Here is a 27,728-nt window from a genome sequence, read left to right on the forward strand (position 1 = left end):
GCGCCCTGACTGACTGCACCTAAGTTAGCCACTTTCATGCAAATGGGTCTCCTCTGAGTAGAGCCCACAGCAAGGGCTGTGACCCGCCTGGAGAGCGCGCCCTCTGCCCATGCTCAGGGGCCGGAGAGGAGAGAGCCGCGCAGCCTCCCCTTTCCCCTCAGGCCGGCCTCCTCCCTCGTCTCCTCCCTCCGCCAGGCGGGGCCGAGGAGGAGGCTCTTCCCGGCAGCGCCCGCCCCCGCCGCCACTCCAGCCTCGGGGGGTGATGGAGCCGCTGCTCGCCGAGATGGCCGCGCTGCTGCTGCTGCTGCTGCTGGCCGGGGCCGTGCGCGGAGGTGAGGCGGCGGGGAAGGGGCCGGGGGAGCGGGCCGGGGGGCCTGGGGGGGGCGGTCCCCCGGGGCGCCCCCTCCTCCTCCTGCCGGGCTGGGAGCCCCGGGGGTTTGCGGGGGCGCCCTCTGCAGCCCCTGGAGAGCAAGGCCTGCTCGGGCGAGGGTCCCTGGAGGGGAGAGTGAGGGGGGTCGACCCCTTAAGGTCGGAGGGAGAGAAACTCCTTCCCAGAAGTCAGCGGAGGAGGGGAGAGGGAGCTCTGTTTCCTCAAAGTATTGGCTCCTCACAAGTAATCCCGCTCCAAGTTGGAGAAGGAAGTGGTCTCTCGTTAAAATTGGGCATCCCAAATTGGTGCGCGGGTTTGTTTGGGTGGGAATTTATCTTACGGTGATTAGATACGAATATGGTGTTGATAAACGCCTGCTTCCTCGGAAGGAGACAAGAGTTAAATTTCCTCAGAAGCCGGACGATGCTTGGCATCATGCCTTCCGACCTTGCTGCTTACCTTCCTAATGCGTAGTTCGGCACACAGAAGCCCGTTGTGCTGAAGAAAATCCCAGTTCCCTTTCCCCCATCCTTCCGTTTATTTACTTTGTATTTATAAAAGTATTGATGTGCTTCCACATCGTAAAATATCGGGGGGGGGGTGCGCGTGTGTACAACATTCAAATATGAAACACCATTGAAAACAATACAGACAATCATTCAAGTGACTGGCTAATTTAAAAAAGAATAAGTTACAAAGGCATGTTAACATACAAAGGTCTTCAAGTCAACAGCAAGGCTGTTTGATCTGCGGCCAGGTTGCTGTCCAAATTGCAGCTCGCTGATCACTACTACACTTGGGGGGATCCCAAATTACTGTCATTTTCATAATTTCTTTTAGGTGCTTGGGAACAAAACTTGGCAAAGTTGCATAACTTGACCTTAAACCAAATAAGGAACATTTTGGAAATGTTTAGGGAGGCTTAAGTAGACTTGGGTCCAGAAGGAGTAGCTGGATGACTTCTTAACTTCCTGCTCTATTAGTGTCCTCTATAAGAGGACAGTGGGTTTGATTTGTTTTTCTCCACCTTCCTAATTAAGTCGGTTTTCTGCTGTTGTTCTGTTAGCACAGGAACAGTTTAAACAGTCTCTAGCCAGACGTCTTCCACTGCATGCAGGCTGGCTGGTTTCCTTGACTCCTCCGTGCCCAGCCCAATATGAGCATAACTCAGTCTGTGTGCTGCTGAAGCTTTGTGCCTCTTCTCCTAATAATGGTAATCTAGCATTCTGAACAGGCTCACTTCACCTCAGCAGCAGCTGCCCACCTACTTTGCCCATCAGAGCCATCTTGTTCTACCTGCCTGCCTGGCGGCATGATGGAGGAGCTGCCAATCTTACTGATCAACCCTAGTGTCCCTTGCCTACATGCCTATGTGTGAGTGAAAAAGGATTGTCCTTTGCCATTTGTGAGGTGGCCTCTTTTCTATGTTTCCTGAGTATGTTACATGCGTGCCTGTATATTTTCTATTTGTTAAAAGGCAGGGGCAGAAAGAGGTCGGCTGGCAATCTGTTGCCCAGGGAAACTCAGGGTTGGCTTCAGTTGTTGACCTACAGATATAATCCCTCCTGATGTACTTTCAGCAAGCAAAATAAATACTAGTGCAGCAAGCTAACAAAAATACTATTGCGGGCTGCAACAAGAGGAAATCTAGTAATTATGTGTATAGTGAGATGCTTGTGACACCATGTACTTCATATTTGCAAGACAACAAGCTATTTGGAGGGCTACATTTGGTCACTGTGACTAACCAACTGGAAGCCCTTGTAGGTAAGACTACCAAAGGACCTGTTGATGCAGAACCCTTGCTTTCCATGGAATGCCTGCAATGTTCTGAGGCAGCAGGATGAGAGAATTTTCTTTTACATTAAGGGGACCCTTGGAATACCTTGTCCAAGAGATCTCCACTATCCTGGAGCTGCTAGTTCAGGGTTGTTGTAGAAGAAACTTTTCTTCAGGCACATGCAATCAAAAAATAATAAAAGAGAGACCGATGAAGGGAAGTTTAAATGATTGGCATAGCTATACCTCCAATTTGAATGCAATCTACAAAGAAAGAAGGAAATATACATATGCGTAAAGAAAACGAAAACCCAATAATTTATTTAGATAACTCATTTGGCGTAAATATGAACCCTTCCTTCATTATTAGCTAACAAATACAAAACTAACATTCTCTAAAAATTAACTTTCAGATACCTGGTATGTGATATTTCCATGTCAGTATGCAATAGGCTGAAGCCAGCTTAGCTACCTAAGAGAGCTAGTCTGAGATTTTGAGCAACACAGCATAAGTTGTGTTACTCTGCATTTCCACATAGTTTGCTATTTGGTGAAGAAATAAGAATCTTGGACACTCTCAGTTTTTCCTTTGAGGCTGAGGGGGAAAGCTTAAAAGTGTGTGGGTAGCACCTAGTGAATCACCAAAAGCTTGCTACAGGAACTAGAGAAGTGGAAGCATAATTTCCAAACAAGACTTTTTTGATGGCATACAAAGGCAGCAAAACTTATATGGGCATAATCCAGCTGGAAGCATCAATGGGTTGAATCTTCTATTAATTAAAGGTTAAAATGAAGTTTTAAAAATACTGTAGGTGCTTTGTCAAATGCCAGGGTGGTCAGTACCATTGATCTTGAATTGTGCATTTAAGGTTATTTTTCTAAACTAGTTGGCTAGTTGCATACATCTGGAAGGAGAAGCTGATATTTCTTTGTGATGCGTTCAAAGAGCTTGGTGCAACTTGAAAGTAGTGAAGGACATTGGTGGAGGAGCTTGGCAGCATTCATTGATTACAGGAATCTGGTACAGGGGCAGGTATATTATCACTACTTAGTCATCCTGTGCTATCTTGTTCTTAACTTTTGTGATATAACACACCAGCTCTCAGTCTTTTGACCCACTTTTCTCCATGCCTGAGACTCCCCTATCAGATGCGTCCTTGCTGTACTGACAAGTTTCTGGCTGTTGTTTTCCTTTTTCAGACTATAGCTATAGGGCATTGGTAGAGCACATGCTTTGCATATAGAGGACCCAAGGTCCAGTAGTAGTAGTAGTAGTAGTAGTAGTAGTAGTAGTAATTTATTTATACCCTGCCCATCTGGGCAGCTCTCAACAGAATTAAAAGCACAATAAAACATCAGACATTAAAAACCTCCCTAAACAGTTCCCAGCATCTACAGGTAGGGCTGGGACAGAGTCCTATCTAAAGCCTGGGGGAGCTGTTGGCAGTTACAGGGTGTGCAGTATTCAGCTGTGGGGATAATGATGCCTCTCAAATAATGCCCTATGTGCATGACATACATGCACAATAAGCTGAGCACAGTGCATGGGATGGAATTCCAAGGGATGGCAGGCCTTTGACAACTGCCTATATTGTGGTGCTCCTTAAACTGTCACCCAAAGGCAGTAGCATTCCTTAGACCTCAAGGGCTGAAACTCTGTGGCAGTGGGTGTGCACCTGGCTGCATTTCCAGTTGCTGCTTGGATTCGTCCTGAAAGTCAACAACTTAAAAGAATAGAAAGTGATGGTTCCCCCATTTCCCTTCCTTTTTTTCATAGGAGTCGTGTTGGATCTGCCTCGCCCAACTAACATCACATATACTATCAATGAAAATAACTGCCAGCTGAATGTGACATGGGCTCCTGTAAAAATAGAAGATGACTGCAATCTACGGTATGTAACTGCTATAACCACCAGTGGAGAATGGGGCCAAAAGGTAAGCTTTCAGGGTCTTCTGATTCCAAGTCAGAAATTGCCCTGCTGAATTATTACACATACAAGAATTGTGATGAAAAGTAGGGCTTTGGGAATTGAGAAGCAAATCAGTGATTTCAGACAAGACTTGTGGAATCTAGAAATCTGATCTGTTTGAATTGATGGTGGCGTGACACTCAAGCTCTGCCAAGGGCGGGTATATAAGGAGAAGAGGGTCAATCAGCCGCTTATGCTGCATTAAATATAGTCTTTGTAGGTTAGCATGGGTGGTGTTTCCTCTTGTAACCATGGAAAGTTAAACTGGCATGATGTCCTGAGTGGTGTTCTCACATGCATTTGTGTGTGTGTGTGTGTGTGTGTGCGCGTGCATGCACACACACACACACATACACAAATATGCATAAACACACAAGTGGCATGATCTTTTTCAACACTTGGCAATCTTGAAGCAGGGAAAACACCAATACGAGCAGGGGGTAACACAGGAGAGTCTTAAAGGGACACAAAAATAAAGATTTAATGGTCCAACACATTTTAAATATATTATTTCCCCAGGGCACCTAGATGCATCACACTGAGTCCTATACCATTCTCATTAACCAAATACTACACAGTACTGTGCCTCTGAGAAGGGATATCTTAGAAAGCGATGGGCCACTAACAACACATTCTTATACATGTCTACTCAGAAGTAAGACCCACCGAGTGGAATTTATTTCTAGGTGTTAGATTGCTGCTGAATGTTTTTGCACCTTTTGATACTCCAGCTCTCCTTTCTTTCTCCCTCTCTCACCAAACTTGGCAACTAGCAGTTGAGTGTGTCAGCTAGGGGTGGGGAAGGTTTTTTTGGCCTGCTGAGCAAGATCTTTATCCCTCCTACCCCCATGGTTGGGTGGTTGCCACCTGTGAAAGTTGGCCTTTGAGAGGAGATAATTCAAAGGGCTGGCTCAGTCCATGTGCAGCTCTTCTCAAACACCTGACAATCATCTGGCTGTTGGACATTAGAGAAGAGGTGTTCTAATAGGGTTGTCCTACATCTGGGAAATCTGGACATGCCCTCTTTTGAGGGACCAACATGCCCATCCGAGCGGAGCTTTACATTTTAAAGGAAATGTCTGGGGTTTTTGGCTCAGGCTCCTCGGGCTTCTTGGCCTCAGGCTTGCTCAAGCTGCTCTGCACACCATGGCCGCTGCCAGCCCAATCCAGGGAAAGAGGTGCACAGGCTCTGTGGCCCTCCCACATGCCTCTTTCCCTGGCTTGGGCTGGCAGCAGTTCAGGCTGTCCTCTTTTTTGTTCTTCAAGATATGGCAATCCTAGTTCAAAGTGCTTTGCAAGCCCAGTGTTCAGTGCTTCCAGTACACCACAGGGGTTGCAAAACACGTAATGATCAGCTGGTTCTTGGGCACTTGGGGAGCACCACACAAAGGACCTTGAGGAGACTATGTTATCAGTGCCTGCAAAGCCCTTTTCAGCCAAGCCTTAACTGCCACACATCCTGACATCATAGATAGCAGGTGGGTGTGGCTTGCTCAAAATGGCTTTGCAAATCAAATAGGGAAGACTGGTGGGCCAGATTGGCCTACAGGCCAGAGGTTCCCCATATCTGGTGTCACTGACTTCTCTGCAACATGCTATCTTGCAAGTAATGCCAACATTCTGCCTGTGGGGTTAGAGAGCTCTGGTGGGTCATTTGCACATGCAAGTCAAGTGTGATCAAGTAGTATGCCCAGCTTTTCCATGGCTTGAACTCAAGATGACTTCCAAAACACGGCCTAAAACAAATGGTAAAATTAGGCAGTCCAATAACAAAGATAGCAAAATCATCTAAATCAGGAGTATCCTGCATGGTGCCCTCCAATTGTTGTGGACTGCAACTGGCATCATTCCTGACCATTGACCATACTGATAGGAGTTGCATTTGTGTGACTCCTGCAGTGTACTATTGCCATCACAGTTATGGAAAGGCTTCTGTATAACTTCACGGACATTTAACTCTTTGGAGTGATTTCTGTGATTGGATTGTGTGCATTTCAAGTAAGATGTGGAAAACTAAACTAGAAAAGACTAGTGATAGCAGGAAAAGCACACGAGGGGAGTACCACAGTTCCTGCTGCTACTTAAACACATTCAGCCTAACGGGTGCTGTACAGAAATTAAAAATTCCAAGGCCTTTCCCACAGGCTCAAAATCTAAGAAGACAGTGAGGGAAAGGGGAATATTGTGTACTAGCAAGAAGACAGAGTAAAAGAGAATGCAATAATTAGCAAGAGTAGGAAAGTATTATGATGATTTTGAAAAAGAGATCATAAATAGCACAAGGGAGTAAAGGGTTAATAGATGAGTGTTCCATAAATGGACTGTCAGGAGCATAGAGAGAAAGCAACGGAGACAGATAAAAAATACAAATACAAAATAATAAACGGGGGGAAATATAGGAATGTAATTTAATTAAAGTGAACATAAAGAAAAACAAGCAGAATAATTGAGACCAGAAATAGATGTAATCTTGTGTATGCCTCCACAAAAGTAAGCCTCAGTGACTTAAGTTACTTTGCTTTCTCCCAGGTGAGTGTGTTTAGAAATGCAGCCTTTGGCTTCCAAGGAAACTGCTACTAGTATAGTTGTACACATAGAGTCTTTTACCAGTAGAAGCCTTATGATTTTTATCCTGTGGAATCGGGTTTAAAAATTACTTTGTTTGAGATTAGTAGCTTTTAATACATGTATATATGATTTCCCCTCCTTCCAAACATAGGAATGGAATGTTCAAAATTTTCGGACAGTGTTCATACCTCTGGGTAAAAAAGTCATTTTTGGAGTCGCCACTTCATGTGAAGGACAGGGTGATGGAGATTATGTTAAAATCACTCTTTGTCAAAATGGTAAGTTTTCAGACACTGCATTCTATAGATTTAAAAAATATTTTTTATTAAAGAAGTTCTTGGTTTACAAAAGTACATGCATTGTCTCTTCAGATTTGTATTAGACATTTATTTATCAAAAATTGCACAAATATCTGTATCAACTTAACAAATCCATATTTGTACTCCAAACCAGAAAGCTTCTTGAGATCCCCTGCCCAAGTTTTGCACCCAGTGCTACATTTCCCTAAGTCCAGTCCTCCCCAACCCGGTGGCCTCCAGATGTTTCATTCTACAATTCCCATCAGCTTAAACCACTCAGGCTATTAAACAGACTGTGGGAAATGTAGTCCAATACATCTGGAGGCCATGAAGTTGAGAGACATTGCCTTAGGCCTTTTCATTCTCAGCATGAGTTTGCTCATTCTCGAACAGCCACAGAAGTATCATGTGCATTAGATGTGCAGGGATTGGACACTGTTTGATAGCACTCTTTAAACCCCTTCTGGTTGGCAGCGCTGCAGATAAGCTGCAGGTTACATGCATGGTATGGAGAAAATGTAGAATGGAGCGTGTTCCTCCCTTTCTCAATAGAACAATCTGGGATTATTCAATTAAAATGCATGGTGGGAGATTGAGGACAGGGAAAAGGAAGTACTGTTCATACAGCACCTAGGTAAACTATGGAACTTGCTACTACTAGATGCAGTTGTAGCCACCAACTTAGATGCCTTTAAAAGGGCTTAGACAAATGAATGGAAAATTAAGGCTCTCAGTGGTTACTTGTCATGATGGCTGTGTATTACGTCATGTAGGAATATCAGTTGCTGGGAAGTATGAGCAGGAAAGTGCTTTGTGCTCAACCCTCATGGGCTTTTTGCAAAGTTCTGCAAACATAGGAGTTTTCCCTGGCATGCTGATGCTTCCCTTTTGTTACTCCGTTGCCCCATTTTGATCTCCATTTCAGTCAGCAGTCATCCTGGGGGCCCGAGGGGTTGGCATGGGTGTGATGGTTAAGACTAAAACATTCCAACACGTTTTCAGAATTGACAAAATGCTCTGAAATACATGGATGGTACTTGGTGAATTCTCTGCTGCAAGAAAGGGCTGGGGATGGTTGAACCTTCCCATTCCATATATCTGATAATTTCCTGCCCCACCCCTAAATTAAGCCTTCAAGCACCAATCATTACTATAGAATGAAGTACACAAAGTAAATGTTTTCAGGTGGGTTTAATTTGCATGGCCTAGCCTAAATTAGGAATTGCGGAATTTTGCTAGTTCAAAGCCTTTGAGTCTTGCTGTGCTTGAAACCCAATTTCTGGGCTCCAGCAGTACTACTTTGCAGGCAAGTTAGGGCCACAGTTTCAGAAGCTCACTGAAGAAGGAGGAATGCTTAGTTAAAGCCAGGTACTTGATGCAACCAATCCTGCTTCTGATGCTTTTGCTTCCTAGGTATTGCAGGTACAGGAGCCACTAAAATCCTATGTATGTGGTACAATATGAAGTACATGATGTGCTCATGGCAGCGTGGAGAGAATGCAAGTCCTAACACAACCTACAAATTGAATTACTGGTTTGTACTTAATTTTTTCTTTTATTTCCATTGTGTAGGGAATTTGGGAACTCGGCCCTCTCTCTTTCAGCGCAGAGCTGTGAGGGATTTTAATCAAACATTCCTCAGTTTGGAAATCCCTTTGGGAAACATGATGAAAACTGTTTTGAATCATAAAATCATAAAATTGTAGAGTTTGAAGGGACGCCAAGGGTCATCTAACACAACCCCCTACAATGCTGGAATATCAACAAAAGCATCCATGACAGATGGCTATCCAACCTCTGCTTAAACCTCAAATTAAGGGGTGTCCACCACCTTTCAAGGTAGTCTGTTCCATTGTTGAACAGCTTATACTGTCGGAAAGTTCTTTCTTCTCTTTTGTTGTAACTTGGTTTGAGTCCATTGCTTTAAGTATTATCCTCCAGAGCAGGAGAAAATAAGCTTGCTCCATCTTCAATGTGACAACTCTCAAGATATTTGAAGATGGCTCTCATGTCTCCTCTCAGTTTCCTCTTTTCCAGGCTAAACATACCCAGCTCTCTCAACCGTTCCTCATACGGGCTTGGTTTCCACACCCTTAATCATCTTGGTTGCCCTCCTCTGCACACACTCCAGCTTGTCAACATCCATATTAAATTGTGGCACCCAGAATTAGGCACAGTATTCCAACTGTGGTCTGACTAAGGCAGAATAAAGGTAAAGGGACCCCAGACCATTAGGTCCAGTCGTGACCGACTCTGGGGTTGCGGCGCTCATCTCGCTTTATTGGCCGAAGGAGCCAATACAGCTTCCAGGTCATGTGGCCAGTATGACTAAGCCGCTTTTGGCGAACCAGAGCAGCGCATGGAAACGCCGTTTACCTTCCCGCCGGAGTGGTACCTATTTATCTACTTGCACTTTGATGTGCTTTCGAACTGCTAGGTTGGCAGGAGCAGGGACCGAGCAACAGGAGCTCAGCCTGTCGCGGGGATTCGAACCGCCAACCTTCTGATCGGCAAGCCTTAGGCTCTGTGGTTTAACTCACAGCGCCACCCGCGTCCCAAGGCAGAATAAAGTGGTACTATTACTTCCCTTGACCTGGACACTATATTTCTGTGGATGCAGCCTAGAATGTCATTAGCTTTTTTTGCTGCTGCATCACACTGTTGACTCATGTTAAGTTTGTGGTCTACCAAGGCCCCCTTCTCACATGTACAACTGGCAAGCCAGGGGTCCCCCAACTTATATTTGTGCATTTAGTTCTTCCTGTCTAAGTGCAAAACCTTACATTTGTCCATATTGAAATTCATTTTGTTGGTATGGGCCCAGTTCTTCAATGTGTTAAGGTCATCTTGAATCCTGATTCTGTCTTCTGAGGCATTAGCTACCCCTCCGAGTTTGATGTTGTCTGTAAATTGGATGAGCGTCACCTCCATTCCTTTGCCCAATTCATTTATAAAGGCATTGAATAACAACAGGCCCAGGGCAGAACCCCACTGCACCCCACTTGTCACTTTTTCTAGGATGACACGGAATCATTAATGTGCACTCTATATATATGTGTGTGTGTGTGTGTGTGTGTGTGTGTGTGTTTCCCCTTTTCCATTCACAAGGGTCATTCTAGACACAGCCAAATTTTTACATTAGAACCTTGTCTTTCTAAATAATCATTCAAGCACTTCTGTTCCTTCTTGACTGTATTCATTGGCTTTAGTCTTATTATATCCGTCAATTTGGCCAGTTCCAAATATTCACATAATTTACATAACCATTCCTCTTTGGTCGGTACCTGGTTACCCTTCCAGTACTTAGCCACTAGGATTCTCGCCACTGATGTCGTGTACAGAAAGAATTTAGTATTTTCTCTAGAAATATACCTATTCAATATTCCCAAGAGGTATGTTTCTGGTCTTTTGCTATGTGAAGTTCTTAGTAACTTTTTTATTTCTTCCTGGATCATGTCCCAGAACTTTCTGATCTATGGACATGTCCATCACATATGGTAAAGGGTTCTGTTTTGTGCATCTCCAGCACTTATTACTAAGCGATTTGTTCATTTTAGCCAATCTCTCCGGTGTTAAATACTATCTATGGTGCATTTTCAGGTAGTTTTCTCTTATTAAATAACATACTGTAAAATTAATATTTTTTTGTCCACAGTTTTTTCCACTCTTTATATTCAATTACATAACCTAAGTCCTGCTCCCATCTTATTATGGCCTTTCCCTTTTCCTCTTTTTCTGTTTGAGCATTCTGTAACAGTTTGTATATTTTGGAGAGAGTCTTTTGGTTGTTCTGTAAAATCTCCTCTAAGATCTATGCTTTATTATCAAACCTTTTTAACGTCTTATCTTTTTCAAAGGTCGCCCTAAGCTGTTATTATTCTAGCCAATTTACCCCTAGTTGTTTGAGTTCTTCAAACCTTTTCAGTTTGGGACAATAATTTATCTCATCCACCAAGTCTCTGTAAGTTGGCCAGTTATTGTTCATGTTATTCTTATGAATGGCAGTTGACTCTATAGGTGATATCCACCAAGGGGTTTTTGTTATAACTTTGGATTTATTCCTCTCCCAAACTTCGAATAAGGCCTTCCTCACTAGGTGGACATCGGTATTCCTAAGCAACATCCAGTCTTTCAACCAAGTCCAGCATGCGGCCTCAAAGTACATTCTGAGGTCCGGGACTGCAAAACCTCCTCTTTCTCTGAGTTCCGTCAACAATTTAAAATTCATTCTTGCTTTTTTGCCCTTGCCAAATAAAACTGGCCAGGTCCCTCTGCCAGTCTTTAAAACATTTTGTCCCAATAATTATTGGAATTGTCTGAAAGAGAAAGAGGATTTTGGGAAGTACTGTTATTTTAATCATTGATATTCTGCCACATAATAACAGCTTCAATTGACTCCAATTTTCTAAATTTCCTTTAATTTCCTTCCATTTTTTGATGTAATTGTCTTTAAATAAATTAGTGTTTTTATTTGTAATCCATACCCCCAGATAGTTTACTTTGTTTGTGGTCTTTAGACCTGTTATTCTTTCTAGGTCTTCTTGTTCCTTCTTTCCCATATTTTTTGTTAATAATTTAGATTTATCTTTATTCAGTTTAAATCCCAAAACCTCGCCAAATTCATTCATTTTGACTAGTGCTTTTTGTATGCCTTCATTTGGGTTTTCAGTAGTAATAATCACATCATCAGCAAATGCCTTCACCTTGTAATATCGGCTACCTAAATTAATGCCCCTTATTTCCTGATCTTTCCTTATTGCTATTAAGAGAGTCTCTGACGTTGTGATAAATAAGAGTGGGGACAAGGGACAACCTTGTCTAATCCCTCTTTCTATATTAAATTCTTCAGTGATTTCATTATTTATAATTATTTTGGTTTTCTGGTTGTCATAGATTGCCCTAATTCCATTCATGATGTTGTTTCCTGTTCTCAAGCTCTCAAAAGTTTTAATTAAGAAGTTCCATGACACACTGCCGAAAGCCTTCTCCACATCTACCAGTAGCATTGCTACCTTTTTGCTTGGTTTCATTTCTGTATATTCCAGTAAGTCAATAATTATCCTTGTATTATTTCTTATTTGCTTCCCCAGCAAAAAGCCAGCTTGATCATTTCCTATTACCCCGTTTAAGAAATTTTTCAACCTGTTAGCCAGGATACCTGTAAATATTTTATAATCCATGTTTAGTAGTGAAATTGGTCTAAAATTCTTAATAAGGTTCAGATCCGTATCTTGTTTCGGTAAGAGTGTTATTAGTGCTTCATGCCAGGATTCTGGGGTTTTCCCTTTCTCCAGTATCTCATGCATGATTTTTTTAGGCTTGGGGATAACTATTTCTTCTAATTTTTTATAATATATTATTGAAATCCCATCCGGACCTGGCTATTTTCCAACTTTCATTTTCCTTATCACTTCTTTAAGTTCATCTGTTTCTATATTTGAATTTAGTAGGCTATGTTCAGCCTCCTCAATCTCTGGCAACTTGTTTTCTATCAGGTATTTTTTAACTTTATTCGCATCTTTGTGTTCTAGTTCATATAGTTTTTTGTAATAATTCATAAATTTATCTTTAATTTGGTCCGGGTCGATAATTTCTTTTCCCTGGTCTGTTATTTTATTTACAACTCTTTCCACTTGTCTTTCCTTTGTTAACCAGGCCAGCATCTTGCCAGGTTTATTGGCCGATTCAAATTATCTTTGTCAGTCCATTTGATTTTGTTTTCCACTTCTTTATTTATTAAATTGGATATATGGGATTGTAAAATTTTTATGTTTTGGAGTATTTTCTCATTTTTAGGGTTTTTTTACCAACTCTTTTACATTTTCTCTAATCTGTTTATTTATTTCCATGATATTACTCTCTTTACTCTTCCTAATCCTCCCCATTTGTTGTATTCCAAAGCCTCTCATATAGGCTTTGCTTGCATCCCAGATTATTTTCCTATCTGTGACTTGTTTTTCATTTATTTCAAAGAATTCTTTCAGCATTTCTTTGGCTTTAATTACCCTTTGATCATCTCTCCATAATTCATCATTCATCCTCCACCTCCCCCTTGTACGTTTTTTAAATTTCCTATGTATCATTACTGCGTTGTGGTCTGACAGGGATCTATTCAAAATTTCTGCTTTCTCCAAGCTCAGTGTCAATTTTTTTGAAGTCCAGATCACATCAATTCTCCCACCTGACTTTTTAACTTCAGAAAAATGTGTGATATCTTTTACGTTAGGATGTTTAATTCTCCAAGTATCATAAAGATTGAACTTTTCTGTCATTTGGAAGGAGAATGGTAATCTACCTGAGTTAAATAGTCTATCTCTGTCCTTTCTATCCATTTTGATGGATGCAACTCCATTTAAGTCCCCCGTAATTATTATATTTTCACTGGCATAGTCCCAGAGTCTCTCTTCTAAGTTTCTATAGAATTCTAATTTGTTATTGTTTGGGGCATAAATCCCCACCAAAATTATTTTTTCTTCATTTATTTGTATCTCTACCCTTAGGACTCTGCCTTCTTCATCTTGAAATAACAGTTGCGGGTTTAGGACTGGTTTTACGTAGATGACCACTCCCCTCCTTTTCTCCGTACCTGATGCTATATACTCTAGACCCAAATTTTTATTTTTTGAAACCCTTATATGCTTATTAGATATATGAGTCTCTTGTAAACATATAATATCCCATTTCCCCCCTCTTTAATATACATTCTTCTTTGTTCCTTTTTAGTTTACTGTTCAGCCCATTCAGTTTCCAGGAGATACATTTAAATGCCATACAATTTTTTTAATTTGTCAAGTCTTACTTAAGTAATCAAGTGGTGATAGAAAGAAGAAAAAAAGGATAAAGGAAAACAGAAAATACAAATCGTAATTAAAAGTCTTAGTCTTATCTTGTTTTTATTTTCTCACTCTTGAAGCTTCTCTCCTCCTAACTCTTGCCAGTACTTCTTCCAGAGGATTCTGGTTTCTTCCACCGATCTGAAAGTTCTTTTCCTCTCTTTATATGTAAAGGTGAGTCCCTGAGGGAATTCCCATTTGAATAATATTTTATTTTTCTTAAGCGCCAATGTAAATTTATAATTGTCTCTCCTTTTTAACAGATGGATTGGGACTTCTTTCATGATCTCAATATGTTTCCCATCTATATACAAGGGGTTTGCTCTGCCCTTTAGCAATATTTTACTCTGTGTAGCCTCGAGTTCAAAAATACTAGACAATCCCATGGTCTTTTCCTGCTTTTTGACTTGTTCACTCTTATTCTAAATATTTTCTCGATATTAAATGGGGGGGGGCTTCTTCGTTGTCAGTTTTAAATTAATGGAGAGTTCAGCGCTGACTCGCCGGGTTTTGAGGTGCCAGCGTCGGAGAGTGGTTCTGCCTGTTTGCGCTGAGGTTTTCCCCCATGCCATCTCCACTGGTAAATGTTTTAAATAACAAAGGAGCGGAAACTTGAGGAAACCCCTTGATGCGCGGCTTTGGGCTCAGCCCTCAGGATCCCCACCTGAGGTCGGGGTAACTTACGCCTCTCGTTCCCCATGGTCTCTCTCCGGTGTTGGGTCTGCCTTGAGTTGCCAGGAGCGCAGTCCCTCACCCGGTCACTGAACGTGCTGCTCCGGAAGTCTGCCGCTTTGCTTCCTAAGGTCACTTGTTTTGATATCAGCATTTTTCCATCTTCTCTAGGCAGAGGACCTACTGCTTTCTTTTTCTTCCTCTTGCTTCAAACATAGTGGAAGAAACATTTATTAATTATTTTTAACCTCTTGCAAGCCTTCTTTCTGCAACTTAACTGCTCCCCTGTAACTGTTGGCTACTCTGTATACTCTTCCTTCTTGATTTCCCCTGTCTCAACTCAACTGTAAGCTCCTCATGCAGCCGCACCAGACATCTTTTCTTTCTTGTTGGAATTGTCTGCATTTGAGCCTTCAGTTTTTCACCTTTAAAAAACTCCTAACTACTTTGGACTCCCTTCTCTTTGAGTATTTCTGACCATGGAATTTTACCCAGTAGCTCCTTAAGCTAATAATAATGGGGGGGGGGGGGGAGTAATAATGGCCAGTGAAAAAATGGAGTTTCCCTTTTCAAGTAGATGGAGAGTGACTGGATACAGTGGCTGTTTTACAGCTTCCTTTTACCTTGAATATAAAGGTGGGGGAGAGGACTAGGTGGCACCAATAACAATCCAAAATCTAAGACTACCACAAAGCATCACTGCACTTCATCCTTGTTTTCTGTTGCCTTAATAGTATAGGAGTGCAAACATGTTGACCTGCTACCATCCTGACTTTTAGGTGTGCTGATGTTGCTTCCTCTTGCCCCCAAGGTATATTGATCAGGATAGAGGAGGGCCATGCACACATTACACTAAAAAAGGCGATGACTTTCGATGCACTTTCGACACAAACCTTTATTGGCCTCCAGGACTCAGCATTTCTATCCAGGGCAATTCCAGAGACATTCAGCCTGTGTGTATAATGAATAAATTACCAGAAGTATATGGTAAGTTTACAAGCTGCTTGGCTATAGGTCTGTTTCATGTGAAAAGGCTTGGGATTGGAAATGGTGTTGCAGATTCTAATGGTCTGCTGGCATATTTAAAATAGCCTCTTTTCCCCATTTAAAAGGCTTCTGAATGATGCTGTGGTGGCCATTCTCCACCGGGAATTCCAACTAGTAGATTGAGAAGAATTCTCCTTATCTTTACGTTCTGATGGAACTTAGTGGAGGATATCATTTCTTAGTTGCATTGGGCTCAGGCTATCAATAAGTCATTGCCATTAACTCACTCTGAGCCCACAAAACAACTGAAAGTATAAGCAATAGAGCTCCTGGATGATGTTTCTTCCAGACCCTAATTTACTATGCCTTAACTCCCAGAACATGGCCCAAAGGCAGCACAATGCAGCAGCCTTGCTGAAGCTAAGCAGGTTTGGTTCTGGCCTGGCTGAGATTACTTAGGAAGCCAGTGTATGCCACCTTGAGTCCCATGGAAGAAAGGTGGGGTATAAATGTCAAAATACTGAACGGGCAACCAGAGCTTTTGGGGAAAAAATAACCAGGAGCAGGGGAATCATCCCAAAGAAAGGCAGGCTCCCTTGCCTCTGATTTGAGGGAGTTGCTGGCATACTTCCACAGTAAACAAGTCACCATCACATAATAGTCGCATCCCCCTTTTTCTGGCCCCCAAAATGGTCCCAGAGCATTCCCTGCATAACAGTTGCAGGGGTATTTTCACTGTGCATTCTCTTACTGGCCAAAGGCAACGGGAGCAGGCAGTCAGGCAAGCGGGTGGGAGAAGCTGCCATCAGTGAGGCATGAGAAACTGGGATCTGAACTGTACAGTGGATAGATTAACACGCAAAACAAACTTGTTTCCATAATGGCCATGCCTCACAGGTTTTTCCCCGGCATCATGTTTTTCCTTGTGTAATAGTTGCACCCCTCTTTTTGCAAATGAATAATCTGCACAGAAAGTGTGACCGTTACACAATAAAACACCGTAGTTAGGAGGAAAGAGCTTGAGCTAAGGTATATGCAAGAGGCAAGACTTGGGTGAGTCTGGATGAGTAGAGGATATACTTACATTAGAACTCCCTGCAGGGAAAGGGCTCACCTATTTCTCCAGGTAAGGCTGGGAAGGACTCCAGGCTGAAACCCTGGAGAGCTGCTCTCAGACAAATATCAAGCTAGATGGACCCCAATGGTTTGTAGATTGTGTCTTCTCTCACTGTGGTACTAGGTGGGTTACACCTCGTAGATAATATTTGGAGTGTGTTTTATTTTACAGCTCACAAATATGCTACCATTGAGTTAATGTTGGATTTTAAAAATATATAATTGTGTGTGTGTTTTCTTTTTGACTTCAGAATTTCTAGTAAAACCTGATCCTCCATTGATTGTAAAGCCCAAAAGGAGCAATGAAGGAGTTATTCTACAGTGGACTGAACCAAGGGGCTTGAATGACATGTGCTATCAACTAGAAATTAATAACAAACTGGACCCAGAAGTAAGTTGCTCTAGTATCTACCATGTAATCTACTTTAGATAGCAGACTGGTGGCACCTTGAAGGCTAAGAGATTTCTTATAACACACACATATATAATTATATACAGTGGTACCTCTGGTTGCGAACGTGATCCATTCCGGAGCCCCGTTCGCAACCTGAACAGAATGCAACCCGCGTCTGCACATGTGCGGCTCACGATTCAGCGCTTCTGCACATGCGCATGATGTCATTTTGCGCGTCTGTGCATGTGCAAGCGGCAAAACCCGGAAGTAACCCTTTCCGGTACTTCTGGGTCGCCGTGGGACATAATCTGAAAGAATGTAACCCGCAGCGTTCGCAACATGAGGTATGACTGTAATAATTAACACCTATACATCCAGTGCCAGGATATTTGTAGTCCTCAGTACTGCTTTATGAGTGGTTGCTGTGTTTATTTTAAAACATCTAAGCTTCAAGTCTGTCTATTTTTTTAATTTCCTTGTCATGACATTGGTTCCATTTCCCCCTCTACATTTGTGTGTGTGTGTGTGTGTGCGCACACACCTGCCAGCTGAAGATCACACTTCATGCATTAGTGAAGCAGACTTTGGTCCATGAAAACTTACGCCTTGAGAACTTTGTTAAGTTCTTTAAGGTGACATGACTGTATTACTGCAGTAGACCAAAGCAGTTCCACTTCTGGAAACTATTAAAAAAGTTAACTAGATCTGATGTGAGTGAGCATTGACAAATAAACCCTAATTTCTGGCTTGGTGCGCAGTGTCATTCACATATAGATGACACACAGTTCCCTCTCTGCATTCTGTCTGAGTCAAGAGAGGGTAGGCAGTTCTGGGCCAGTGTCTGGGGACAGTGGTAGGCGGGATGCATTTCCCCTGAGCAAAGAGAAATGTGGTTTAGGGGTTCTCCTTGATTTGAAACGGTGACTAGAGGATCAGTTGGCTTTATTAGCAAGCAGTGCCTATGCCCAGCTCCAGCTGGTTCACCCGCTATAGCTGTTCTTGGACTTAAATAGCCTTGCCTTGGTAACCTACATTTAATCATTTTCTTAGTCAGCTTCACATGAATAGCTCGGTATTCTACATTGGGGTGGGGGGATGTCTTGTGAAGGATTAATCTACCCAATCATTTCTGGGGAAAGGTCTAAATTAAACTTTTTGTCTCCACTAGTGGAGGGAATAATATCTATTTTAAGTCTACTGGAATAATAGACTCATGAAATAATGAAAACAAGAAGAACAGAAAGTATCTGAGAAAGAAACATTCCTTGTTTTTGTTTCTATCTCAAATGAACAAGTTCAGGGGTCAGCATACTTTTTCTGCAGTGGGCCGGTCCACTGTCTCTCAGACCATGTGGTGGGCCGGACTATTTTTTTTGGGGGGGGGGGAGGAATGAACAAATTCCTATGCCCCACAAATAACCCAGAGATGCATTTTAAATAAAAGGACACATTCTACTCAAGTAAAAACACGCTGATTCCTGGACCGTCCGCAGGCCAGATTTAGAAGGCATTTGGGCTGGATCCGGGCCCCGGGCCTTAGTTTGCCTACCCATGAACAAGTTCATACAACACAGGATACATAATATTTGTCTCCGATGCGCCCTCTCCAATTGCATGGAGCCTGGACAGCCCCGTGGTTTTCCACGGATCTGAGGGCAATGAAACAATCACTGAGACGGCTAGAGCACCGGTGGCGGATGACTTATTCTGAAGCTGACCGGACATGGGTTGGAGCTCAATGTCGAGCCTACCAAGTGGCAGTAGCGACAACGAAGAAGACTTTCTTCACCACCTATATTCCATCTGCAGAAAACAGCAGCAGGAGACTCAGGTGGTTCGCAATTTAGCGGAACCACCTGCTACATTGGGGCCCAGTACAGGCCACATGATCTCCTGCAAAAAATTTTGCAGGTAAAGTCACTCAGATTCAGGAAGAGGTAGACTCCACCGTGGGAGCAGGGCCGGGGCAGGAGAGTGCTAGAGTCCTGTCTAGTCAAGTTGCGTGGAATCAGTTCCAATCTGTTACCTCCGAGGATGTGGTCAGGCTGCTTGGACAAGTGAAACCAACCACCTGTCTCCTTGACCCTTGCCCATCCTGGCTTATAAAAGCTAGCTGGGAAGGGCTGGGCGGTGGGCTTCACGGGGTGTTGAATTCTTCTCTTTGTGAGGGAGACCCGTTGAAAAAGGCGGTTATCAAACCGCTTCTTAAAAAACCATCTTTAGATGCAGCCAATATGGCCAACTATCGCCCAGTCTCAAATCTTCCATTCTTGGGCAAGCTGATTGAGCGAGTGGTTGCTGAACAACTCCAGGCACGCCTGGAGGATGCGGACCATTTGGATCCCTTCGAATCGGGATTCAGGCCTCATCATAGGACTGAAACTGCCTTGGTTGCACTGGTCAATGATCTCTGGTGGGCTAGGGACAAAGGTGAGAGCTGTTTCCTAGTTCTGCTGGATCTCTCAGCGGCTTTTGACACCATCGACCATAACATCCTTCTGGACCGTCTAGAGGGGCTGGGAGCTGGGGGCACTGTTATACAGAGGTTCCGCTCCTTCCTCCTGGGCCATGTTCAGAAAGTGGTGTGGGGGATGAGTGTTCAGAACCCTGGGCTCTCACTTGTGGGATGCCTCAGGGTTCTGTCCTCTCCCCCATGCTTTTAACATCTACTTGCAGCCACTGGGAGAGATCATCATGGGGTTTGGGCTGGGTGTTCATCACTATGCGGATGATATACAGTTCTACCTCTCTTTCAAATCAGAACCAGTGAAGGCGGTGAAGGTCCTGTGTGAGTGCCTGGAGGCAGTTGGAGGATGGATGACGACTAACAGATTGAGGTTGAATCCTGACAAGTCAGAAGTACTCTTTTTGGGGGACAGGAGGCAGGCAGGTGTGGAGGACTCCCTGGTCCTGAATGGGGTAACTGTGCCCCTGAAGGACCAGGTGCGCAGCCTGGGGGTCATTTTGGACTCACAGCTGTCCATGGAGGCGCAGGTCAATTCTGTGTCCAGGGCAGCTGTCTACCAACTCCACCTGGTACGCAGGCACCCTACCTGCCCGCGGACTGCCTCGCCAGAGTGGTGCATGCTCTAGTTATCTCTCGCTTGGACTATTGCAATGTGCTCTATGTGGGGCTACCTTTGAAGGTGACCCAGAAACTACAACTAATTCAGAATGCGTAAGCTAGACTGGTGACTGGGAGCGGCTGCCGAGACCACTTGAAAGACCTACACTGGCTCCCAGTACATTTCTGAGTACAATTCTTCTGCGAGAAGCCAAGTTACAGGGAACCAGGCAGAGGGGCTTCTCGGTGGTGGCACCTGCCCTGTAGAATGCCCTCCCACCAGATGTCGAAGAGAAAACTACCAGACTTTTAGAAGACATCTGAAGGCAGCCTTGTTTAGGGAAGCTTTTAATGTTTAATAGATTATTGTATTTTAATATTCTGTTGGAAGCCGCCCAGAGTGGCTGGAAAAACCCAGCCAGATGGGCAGGGTATAAATAAGAAATTATTATTATTATTATTATTATTATTATTATTATTATTATTATTAATTTGGTACTCAGACATTTTGCACCGAAAGAAAGCGCACTCATCCCCCACCTTCAAACACATGACCAACTATCTTTAAGGCTACAGACCACACTTGATCAATACAATCCTAGCCTCACAGAATCAGTGTACCAACAAAATCTATGAAACCACTTGGAAGGCATTCTCATGGTGCTGCAGGCACAAACAGGCAGCAAACAGAAATCTGGTACAGAAGAACTACTTAAGCTTCTCTAATGGCAGATTTCTACACTTATCTCACTGCTTGTCACAAGGAGTAAGGGTGGTCACCCAACCTGTGTCATTTCCTTTAGATAGAATGCACCTTTGGTTACACACATCTGGCATGCGCAACTCTCCTTCCTTTGGACGGGTGGGATTGGAACGAAAAAGTGGTAGTCACACCCCTGCTCCCAGAGACCAGAGGGCCAATTAACAATTTGCAGGATGCCCTCCCACTTTCAGGTGGAAGGAATACTCACAATTAAGGCCAGTGCTCCATTTTTAAGCTCGCAAAGACTCGTTTTCAAGCTGCCTCTCTGTGGATATGATTTTGTTCAACTTCCTGGGCAGGAATCTGACACGTTTGCCACATAGGCAAACAGAGAATTCCTGTTTTATATTTTAAAGCAGTCCTGTCAGAAGTAACATATGTGAAATCCGTTTCAATCAAAAGCAATTCTTCAAAGCTCTTGTATGTTTTAAATCTACAGCACATCAACTCATTTAGTGGGTTAGATGTGTTAGACTGTTGGTTTTCATTTTTGTATTATGGTATGTTGTGAGTTTATTTTTCATTAAAATAAAATAAACAATATCACCAATAGATTATACAAACAATTTTTTGTTGTTCTTTGAAGATTTACAGGTCATGTAACAATGTAACACTCACTCTCAAGAGTAAACAATACTACACTTTCCGGGTGAGAGCCAGGACTTCTAAGACCAACTGTAAGCGCACACATGATCCCTGGAGTGAGTGGAGCGAGGCAGTAGAAGTAGGTGAGAAGAAACTTTCTAAGACTCTTGGTAATGAACTGCTGAGCTGACTGTATGAACCAAATCAAAAGAACTAAATCTCTGCACAGATTTTATATTTATAGGTTACAAATAAATTCTAATCTGGTAGAAGGTCAGTGCTTTACAGTGCATCCCACTACTTGGCAAAGACCCAAGTTTCTTTCCTCTGGTACAACTTCATTTGCTGACATCTGGCAAAGCTGCCTTTGGAAACCCTTTAATTAAAATTGTTGTGCCTGTACCCCTGAAATTCCCTGAAATTGCTAATCTCTTAACCCAGGGTATCTCAAACAGTAGACCGCTTTCAGATGAGCCACTGTGTGCAACCTTCCCAGGGCCTCCTCACTTGCATACTCTCCCCGCCCCCCCGCGGCTGTACCACACACTGCCTCTTAGTTGGTCCCGTGCTGGCACCAGCAACCCCTTGCATGTTGAGTAAAGAGAACCTGGAGCAGGGAAGGTCTGCTGGATAAATTTAAAAGGGTATCTAGGCTGGAGCTATCCCTCCCAGAAACCCAAAAGAAAATACAAGTGAAATACAAATGTGCTTCGGGACAGCCTCAAAAATAAGGAGGAGGCTGTAAAGAACCATATCCAAATGTGCTGGAACAAACAATCACTACGTACAGTGTACCATAAAAGGTAAAATTAAAGGGACCCCTGACCATTAGGTCCAGTTGTGTCCAACTCTGGGGTTGCGGCGCTCATCTCGTTTTACTGGCCGAGGGAGCCGGCATACAGCTTCCGGGTCATGTGGCCAGCATGACTAAGCCGCTTCTGGCGAACCAGAGCAGCGCATGGAAACGCCGTTTACCTTCCCGCCAGAGTGGTACCTATTTATCTACTTGCACTTCTTGGATGTGCTTTCGAACTACTAGGTTTGCAGGAGAAGGGACCGAGCACCGGGAGTTCACCCCATGGTGGGGATTCAAACCGCCGACCTTCTGATTGGCAAAAAAAAAAAAGGGACACGGGTGCCACTGTGGGTTAAACTACAGAGCCTAGGACTTGCCATAAAAGGTAGGCAGGCACAATTCTTTTCATTTTAGCTAGGTCATAAACTCAAAAGAAAATGGAACCAGCAAAATGATGAGTTTTCGGAAATTACTATTTTCTCCAACATTCCCTCTGTTTTTTGAAAGGAAGATAGTTCCGGATTCATTTCAACATGGTACCTTGTTTTGGCAGAATATTTGTTACTCACAAAGGAGAAAGTACTGATCCTACATAACAAGTACCATACTAATATGGGGAAAACAGTCAGACACACTCTCTTACATATCCAATAGCGGCCTGGAATCAGTCACTGGAATACAAAAAAGACATTGGTATTTCATGAACATAAATAAATAATAGGGAATCAGGTTCTCTAGGCTTTTTCTTTTTCTTTGGTGGGCATGAATGCTCAAAAGTGTGCAAATCACTAGCACTTGCACTCTGATACCTACTATCTTCCAAACAGCTATTTGTAAAGGATTCAGCCATCTGGGCTTAGCAAATTGGGGCACCTTTCAATAACTGAAAGGAAATAAGCTTCAAGAATTTCATAATCACATACCACAACATAATCAGGCATGAATCATCACGGTCATTTGTTTTACAAGAGCCATCAATATACAGAATCAAGTCAGGTTTGAAGAAAGAAATATCATTAAGATCTGGTGTGGCAGCGAATTGTGGAAGGAGACACAGCTGTGTTTGTTACTTTTATAGGAGCTATTAATATATAAATCAAATCAGGGTTGGGGGGAAAATAAGGAAATGAATATTCATGAAAGTTTCATGGAGGAAATTTTTCAATAGATCTAAAATTATTTTTAATTAGTTTTGCCTTTGGTTGGAAATATATATTGAATCTAGTTCCATTGAATAAACTTGCACAGCATAAGAAACAGCAAGGTTAGTTTTATAGAATGCAACTTTTCATTCCAAATAGTTAATACATTGCCGCATCAGAAACAACAAAATTTTATTCATGATCATCTTCTAATAGAAAATCCAAAAATAGACAAAGCAATGAAAGCATTTTTACATTTATTATTTCAAAGCACAACTGCTACTTATTGTGAGAGCAAAACAACCCTCAAAATCCATTGCTTTAAAACAACATGCTAAGACAAGCAGGGCAGGAATTTGTTTCTATAGAAAAGAAGCAGCAAATTTTTCACTTAGTAGTTTTTGAGAACTTGGTCACTGTCAAATGTTGAATGTTAATCCTAGCCAACATAGAGTTAACGAACAGCAAAAGTTTTCTTGTTGGCCTTTCAACACAAATACCAGCAGAAGAGCATTTCTTTTTTTATAGATTAATGGTGAAAAGGTCAGGCAGGGAATGAGGAAAACAAACATTCTGGGCACTTACACCCCTTGGTACTCACTCAACTTTTCAGGCAGGGAATGAGGTTTTGATAGAACATGCATGTGTTTAGCAAACAGCTGGGGAAACAGATTATAATGGTAATTATGATTATAATTTTCTCCATCAAGTTCCCCTTTTCTGAGCGGAGAAGGCAAGAAATAGTGTTGGAAGGGAATTAGAAAATGAGATTAAAGGGTAATATTAATCATATACATGAAATGGAATATAAAGGAAAGCTACTCTGTTGCTATTACAGCTTTTTAAATTCCTAAATGGGAGTCAGGTGCCTGACTACTTCTCATTCTTTGTTTTTTCAGATGAGAGAGACTTTCCATTTTCTCTCCTTCTATACATTCTCCTTCCATTATGTGTGGCAGTCCTGACTATCATATTCCTCATACACCAGAAGAGGTAAGAGACTTATTAATGACTTCTGTTTGAGTGTGTTGTATATGGTATATCTATCTTCCAAAAAGCTCTGCTTTCACTTTAAAAGGTTCTTGGAATAGGGGTATGAAATATGGGAGAATATGACCGTTCTGGCATGGTGCAGTTTTGTGTAAATTTATTATGATTATGATTTATATACTGCCCTTCATCATAGGATCCCAGGGTGGTTCCCAGAACAAAATACAGGATAAAAACAAGTAAATAATTAAAACAAAACCCCTTCTTCCCACAGACACATTTAAAAGGCTGTAGAATATTAAATAAATCATGAGAACAATTATGAAATACCGTTGAATGAGTTAAACAAAATTTGGTATCTAGAACCCCTTAATTCTTTTCTTTTTTAATGTTCTGAAGGATTAAAATGTTGATTCTTCCTACAATTCCTGAGCCTGGAAAGTTTCTGAAACAAATGTTTGAAGAGCACATTGAAGATCTTCAAGTGAGTACTGGCCACTCAATCATAGTCTATCTAAGGTCAACCTAATGTGTGAGTGAGAAGCACAAGCTCAGAATGACACACACACACACACACACACACACACACACACACACACACTTTTAATGGTGTGGCAGATGGTTCTAGTTTCTCCTTGAAATAACTTAATCAGAGTTGCCCGTAAGGAAGATTTATAGTACTTAAAATGTATTGGGTAACAGATTACTTTCTGAAGTCTCCTTCAATTTTATTTCCGTGTTGCTTTTTCTCTCTCCTAAAAAAAGACAACCATTTGATTCATTACATCAGTGTTTCCCAACCTTGTTTCCTTCCTGTGCCCCCTGCCCCGGATGTAGCAGGGGGCAGCTGCGCCCCATAAGAAAAAATCAATACAAATATGAGGTTCTGCCCCCCCTCAACAAAAATCCTGGCTATGCCCATGCCCCCCCGTCCTACAAGTAGAAAGGTAGCTATTTAAATGTTTTGTTTGTAAATAGAACATGTTTATAATTGTTATAATTTATACAAAATACAATAACATAAAACGATAGGAACATAATGAAATATTGTTGAAGCAGAAAAACATAGAATAATGGAACTGCAAGGGACCCCGAGGGTCATCTAGTCCAACCCCCTGCAATGTAGGAAACTCAGCTAAAGCATCCATGACAGAGGCCACCCAACCTCTGCTTAGAAACCTCCAAAGAAGGAGAGTCCAGAACCTCCCGGGGGAGATCCATCTCCCATGTATTATAAAAAGGTAAACAACACTTAATGTGACCCCAGTCATTTGATACAGAGGGGGAAACCTACAGATACAGTCCAAAAGGCGCACAGGGAGTTCTACATATATGGCAGAATTTGAAAAAGCAAGTTGTTCTCATGGGCCTGGGACAAAAAGACAGTTGTAACTCAGAAGTTGAACAGAATCCGTTATGGAAATCCGTTTGACTTCCAAAATGTTTGGAAACCAAGGCATGGCTTCCGATTGGCTGCAGGAAGCTTCTGCAACCAATTGGAAGGTATATCGGATGTTCAGGTTCCAAAGAATGTTCGCAAACCGGAACATGCACTTCCGGGTTTGCGGCATTCGGGAGCTAAAATGTTTGACTTGCAAAGCGTTCGTCAACCAAGGTACGAGCGTATCTTGTCATCCGGAGGAGCCCTGGCTGCCTAGATAAAACACTAAAGCCCCACACACCATTACCTGGGAATAAGGCCCACTGAACTCAGTGTGGCTTTCTTCTGAGTAGACACTTAGTTATTTACTAGATGAAAGTCAGCAGCACCAGATGACCCTGCTTGGCTAGACGCTGGGGTAGATTTCACCCGGTGGCTTGCAGAATCAGGCCGATGCTGCTGACGGGTCCTGCACCCCTCGGCAACATCCAAAGGCCTCAATCCACTAGGCGCTGGAGCAGATTGCACCATGCTGCTCCTTGCAGAGTGAGGCCCAGGCTGCTACTAGGCCCAACACTGGTGGCAGCAATAGGCAGCTCCGGCTCACCCAGCCCTACCCATTGTCACACAACCACCACACTTACCTGACCTGGGGGTTCTGGATCATGGGCTCTACATGTCAAAATGGGAGCCTCAGCAATCGCTCTCTCCCACCGGAAACAAACCAGGACTGCTCCAAGAAAACACACATGGCAAAAAAGGAGCACTAGGCCCTGGTGGACTGCCCCCTTACCCACTTCTGATTGGCCAAGCAGATAGCCAGCCAAACAGGATTTTAAACAAATAACTATAATGGTTTCCCCCCTTCACTTCTCACTTCCCTCTGTGGCCCCCTAGCCTCGTGCTGTGACATGACCCCCCCCCCATTTGCGTGATTTTCACCTGTGGCCCCATTGGAATATCCTGGGGCCCCCAGGAGGCCATATAGCCCCCGGTTGGGAAACACTGCATTAATTTGTTTTAAGAGACTGCTATTTCTCTTTCGTCTCCAGAAACCTCCCCCCGAAGACCCAATCAAGGATGAGCAAACCCATTTGTTGGTATTCATACAGCCTTCTTGTAATGAGAACTGAGGAAACGAGGGGACCGTCTACATCAGATGACTCTTGAATTTCTTGGCAATGCCCTGCTGCAGACAACATTAAAGCATTTTATATATATATATATATATATATATATATATATATATATATAGCAACAACAACTTGTTGGACCAACCAGACAACAGGAATCAAATGGCCTTCCTCATTTGACAATGTTTTCAACCGAAAACTGTGAAGATAAAAAATCTTACACTGGCATTTGTGAAGCAGCTTCAATTCTGAAGGACTACTTCTTTCTATCAGGTGTTTTGATTTTTTTGCTTCCTTTTTTTTTTTTTTTTTTTTTTTTGACACTTGAACAGCAGGAATGTTCACAACAAATCTTGCAAGGCTTGTCTTTTTGCCTAGTCAAACTTTGTTCTAGTGAGCTTCTCCAAGCTAAACCAAAAACTACTTATGTCCCTTCCACTGTGGCTAGGAGAGAACTTAGTGGAATGACTCGGTTGGTGATGCTTGCTTTCATTCTTGGCTCAGGGCTTGATGCCTTGCTTTTGGAGTCTTAGCTTGCCTGTCGTGTTTGTCACAAGCATGTCATGGTAGAAGACTTGCAAACAGTTTATGAATGCAAAGGCCCACACAACTCCTTTTGCAACAAATGCACAACCCAAAGGACTGAGCCCTCTGACGTTATGCTGGCCAAAATCGTGTCAAGGACTTCCTGTAGCATCTTTGAATTGATGCTTAAATTGTCCTTTTGTTGCAAACTGTTAGACAAGTTCAAGGGACCTTTTTGCCCAAGCGTTGTACACTTTGGAATATTTGTGTGCTCTGGTGTGTTTTTTTTTATAAAGATCTATTTATATAAAGAATGAATAAATACATTTTTTTAATAGACTGATGTCTCTGCTGCTTAAAA

The 27,728-nt window shown here is 42.6% G+C and overlaps 1 protein-coding gene across 2 annotated transcripts; it reads left to right on the forward strand.

Annotated features, from left to right (window-relative positions):
* IL13RA1 (interleukin 13 receptor subunit alpha 1) lies at positions 1–26,881 on the forward strand. Of its 2 annotated transcripts, XM_080990398.1 has the most exons (10): positions 9–332; positions 3,927–4,084; positions 6,839–6,965; positions 8,400–8,520; positions 15,303–15,478; positions 16,846–16,985; positions 21,402–21,543; positions 24,238–24,331; positions 24,728–24,812; positions 26,762–26,881. In XM_080990398.1, exons 1-10 carry the CDS (start codon positions 110–112, stop codon positions 26,840–26,842), a joined length of 1,347 nt encoding a protein of 448 aa, XP_080846524.1. In that variant the 5' UTR covers positions 9–109; the 3' UTR covers positions 26,843–26,881. The 2 variants fall into 2 exon arrangements, with proteins under 2 accessions (XP_080846525.1, XP_080846524.1); XM_080990399.1 differs by lacking the exon at positions 26,762–26,881 and having other exon boundaries at positions 1–332; positions 21,402–21,539.
* The last annotated feature ends 847 nt before the right edge of the window (positions 26,882–27,728 follow it).

Source organism: Podarcis pityusensis (assembly GCF_964106645.2).
Source record: "Podarcis pityusensis genome assembly, chromosome: Z".
Lineage (NCBI taxonomy): Eukaryota > Metazoa > Chordata > Lepidosauria > Squamata > Lacertidae > Podarcis > Podarcis pityusensis.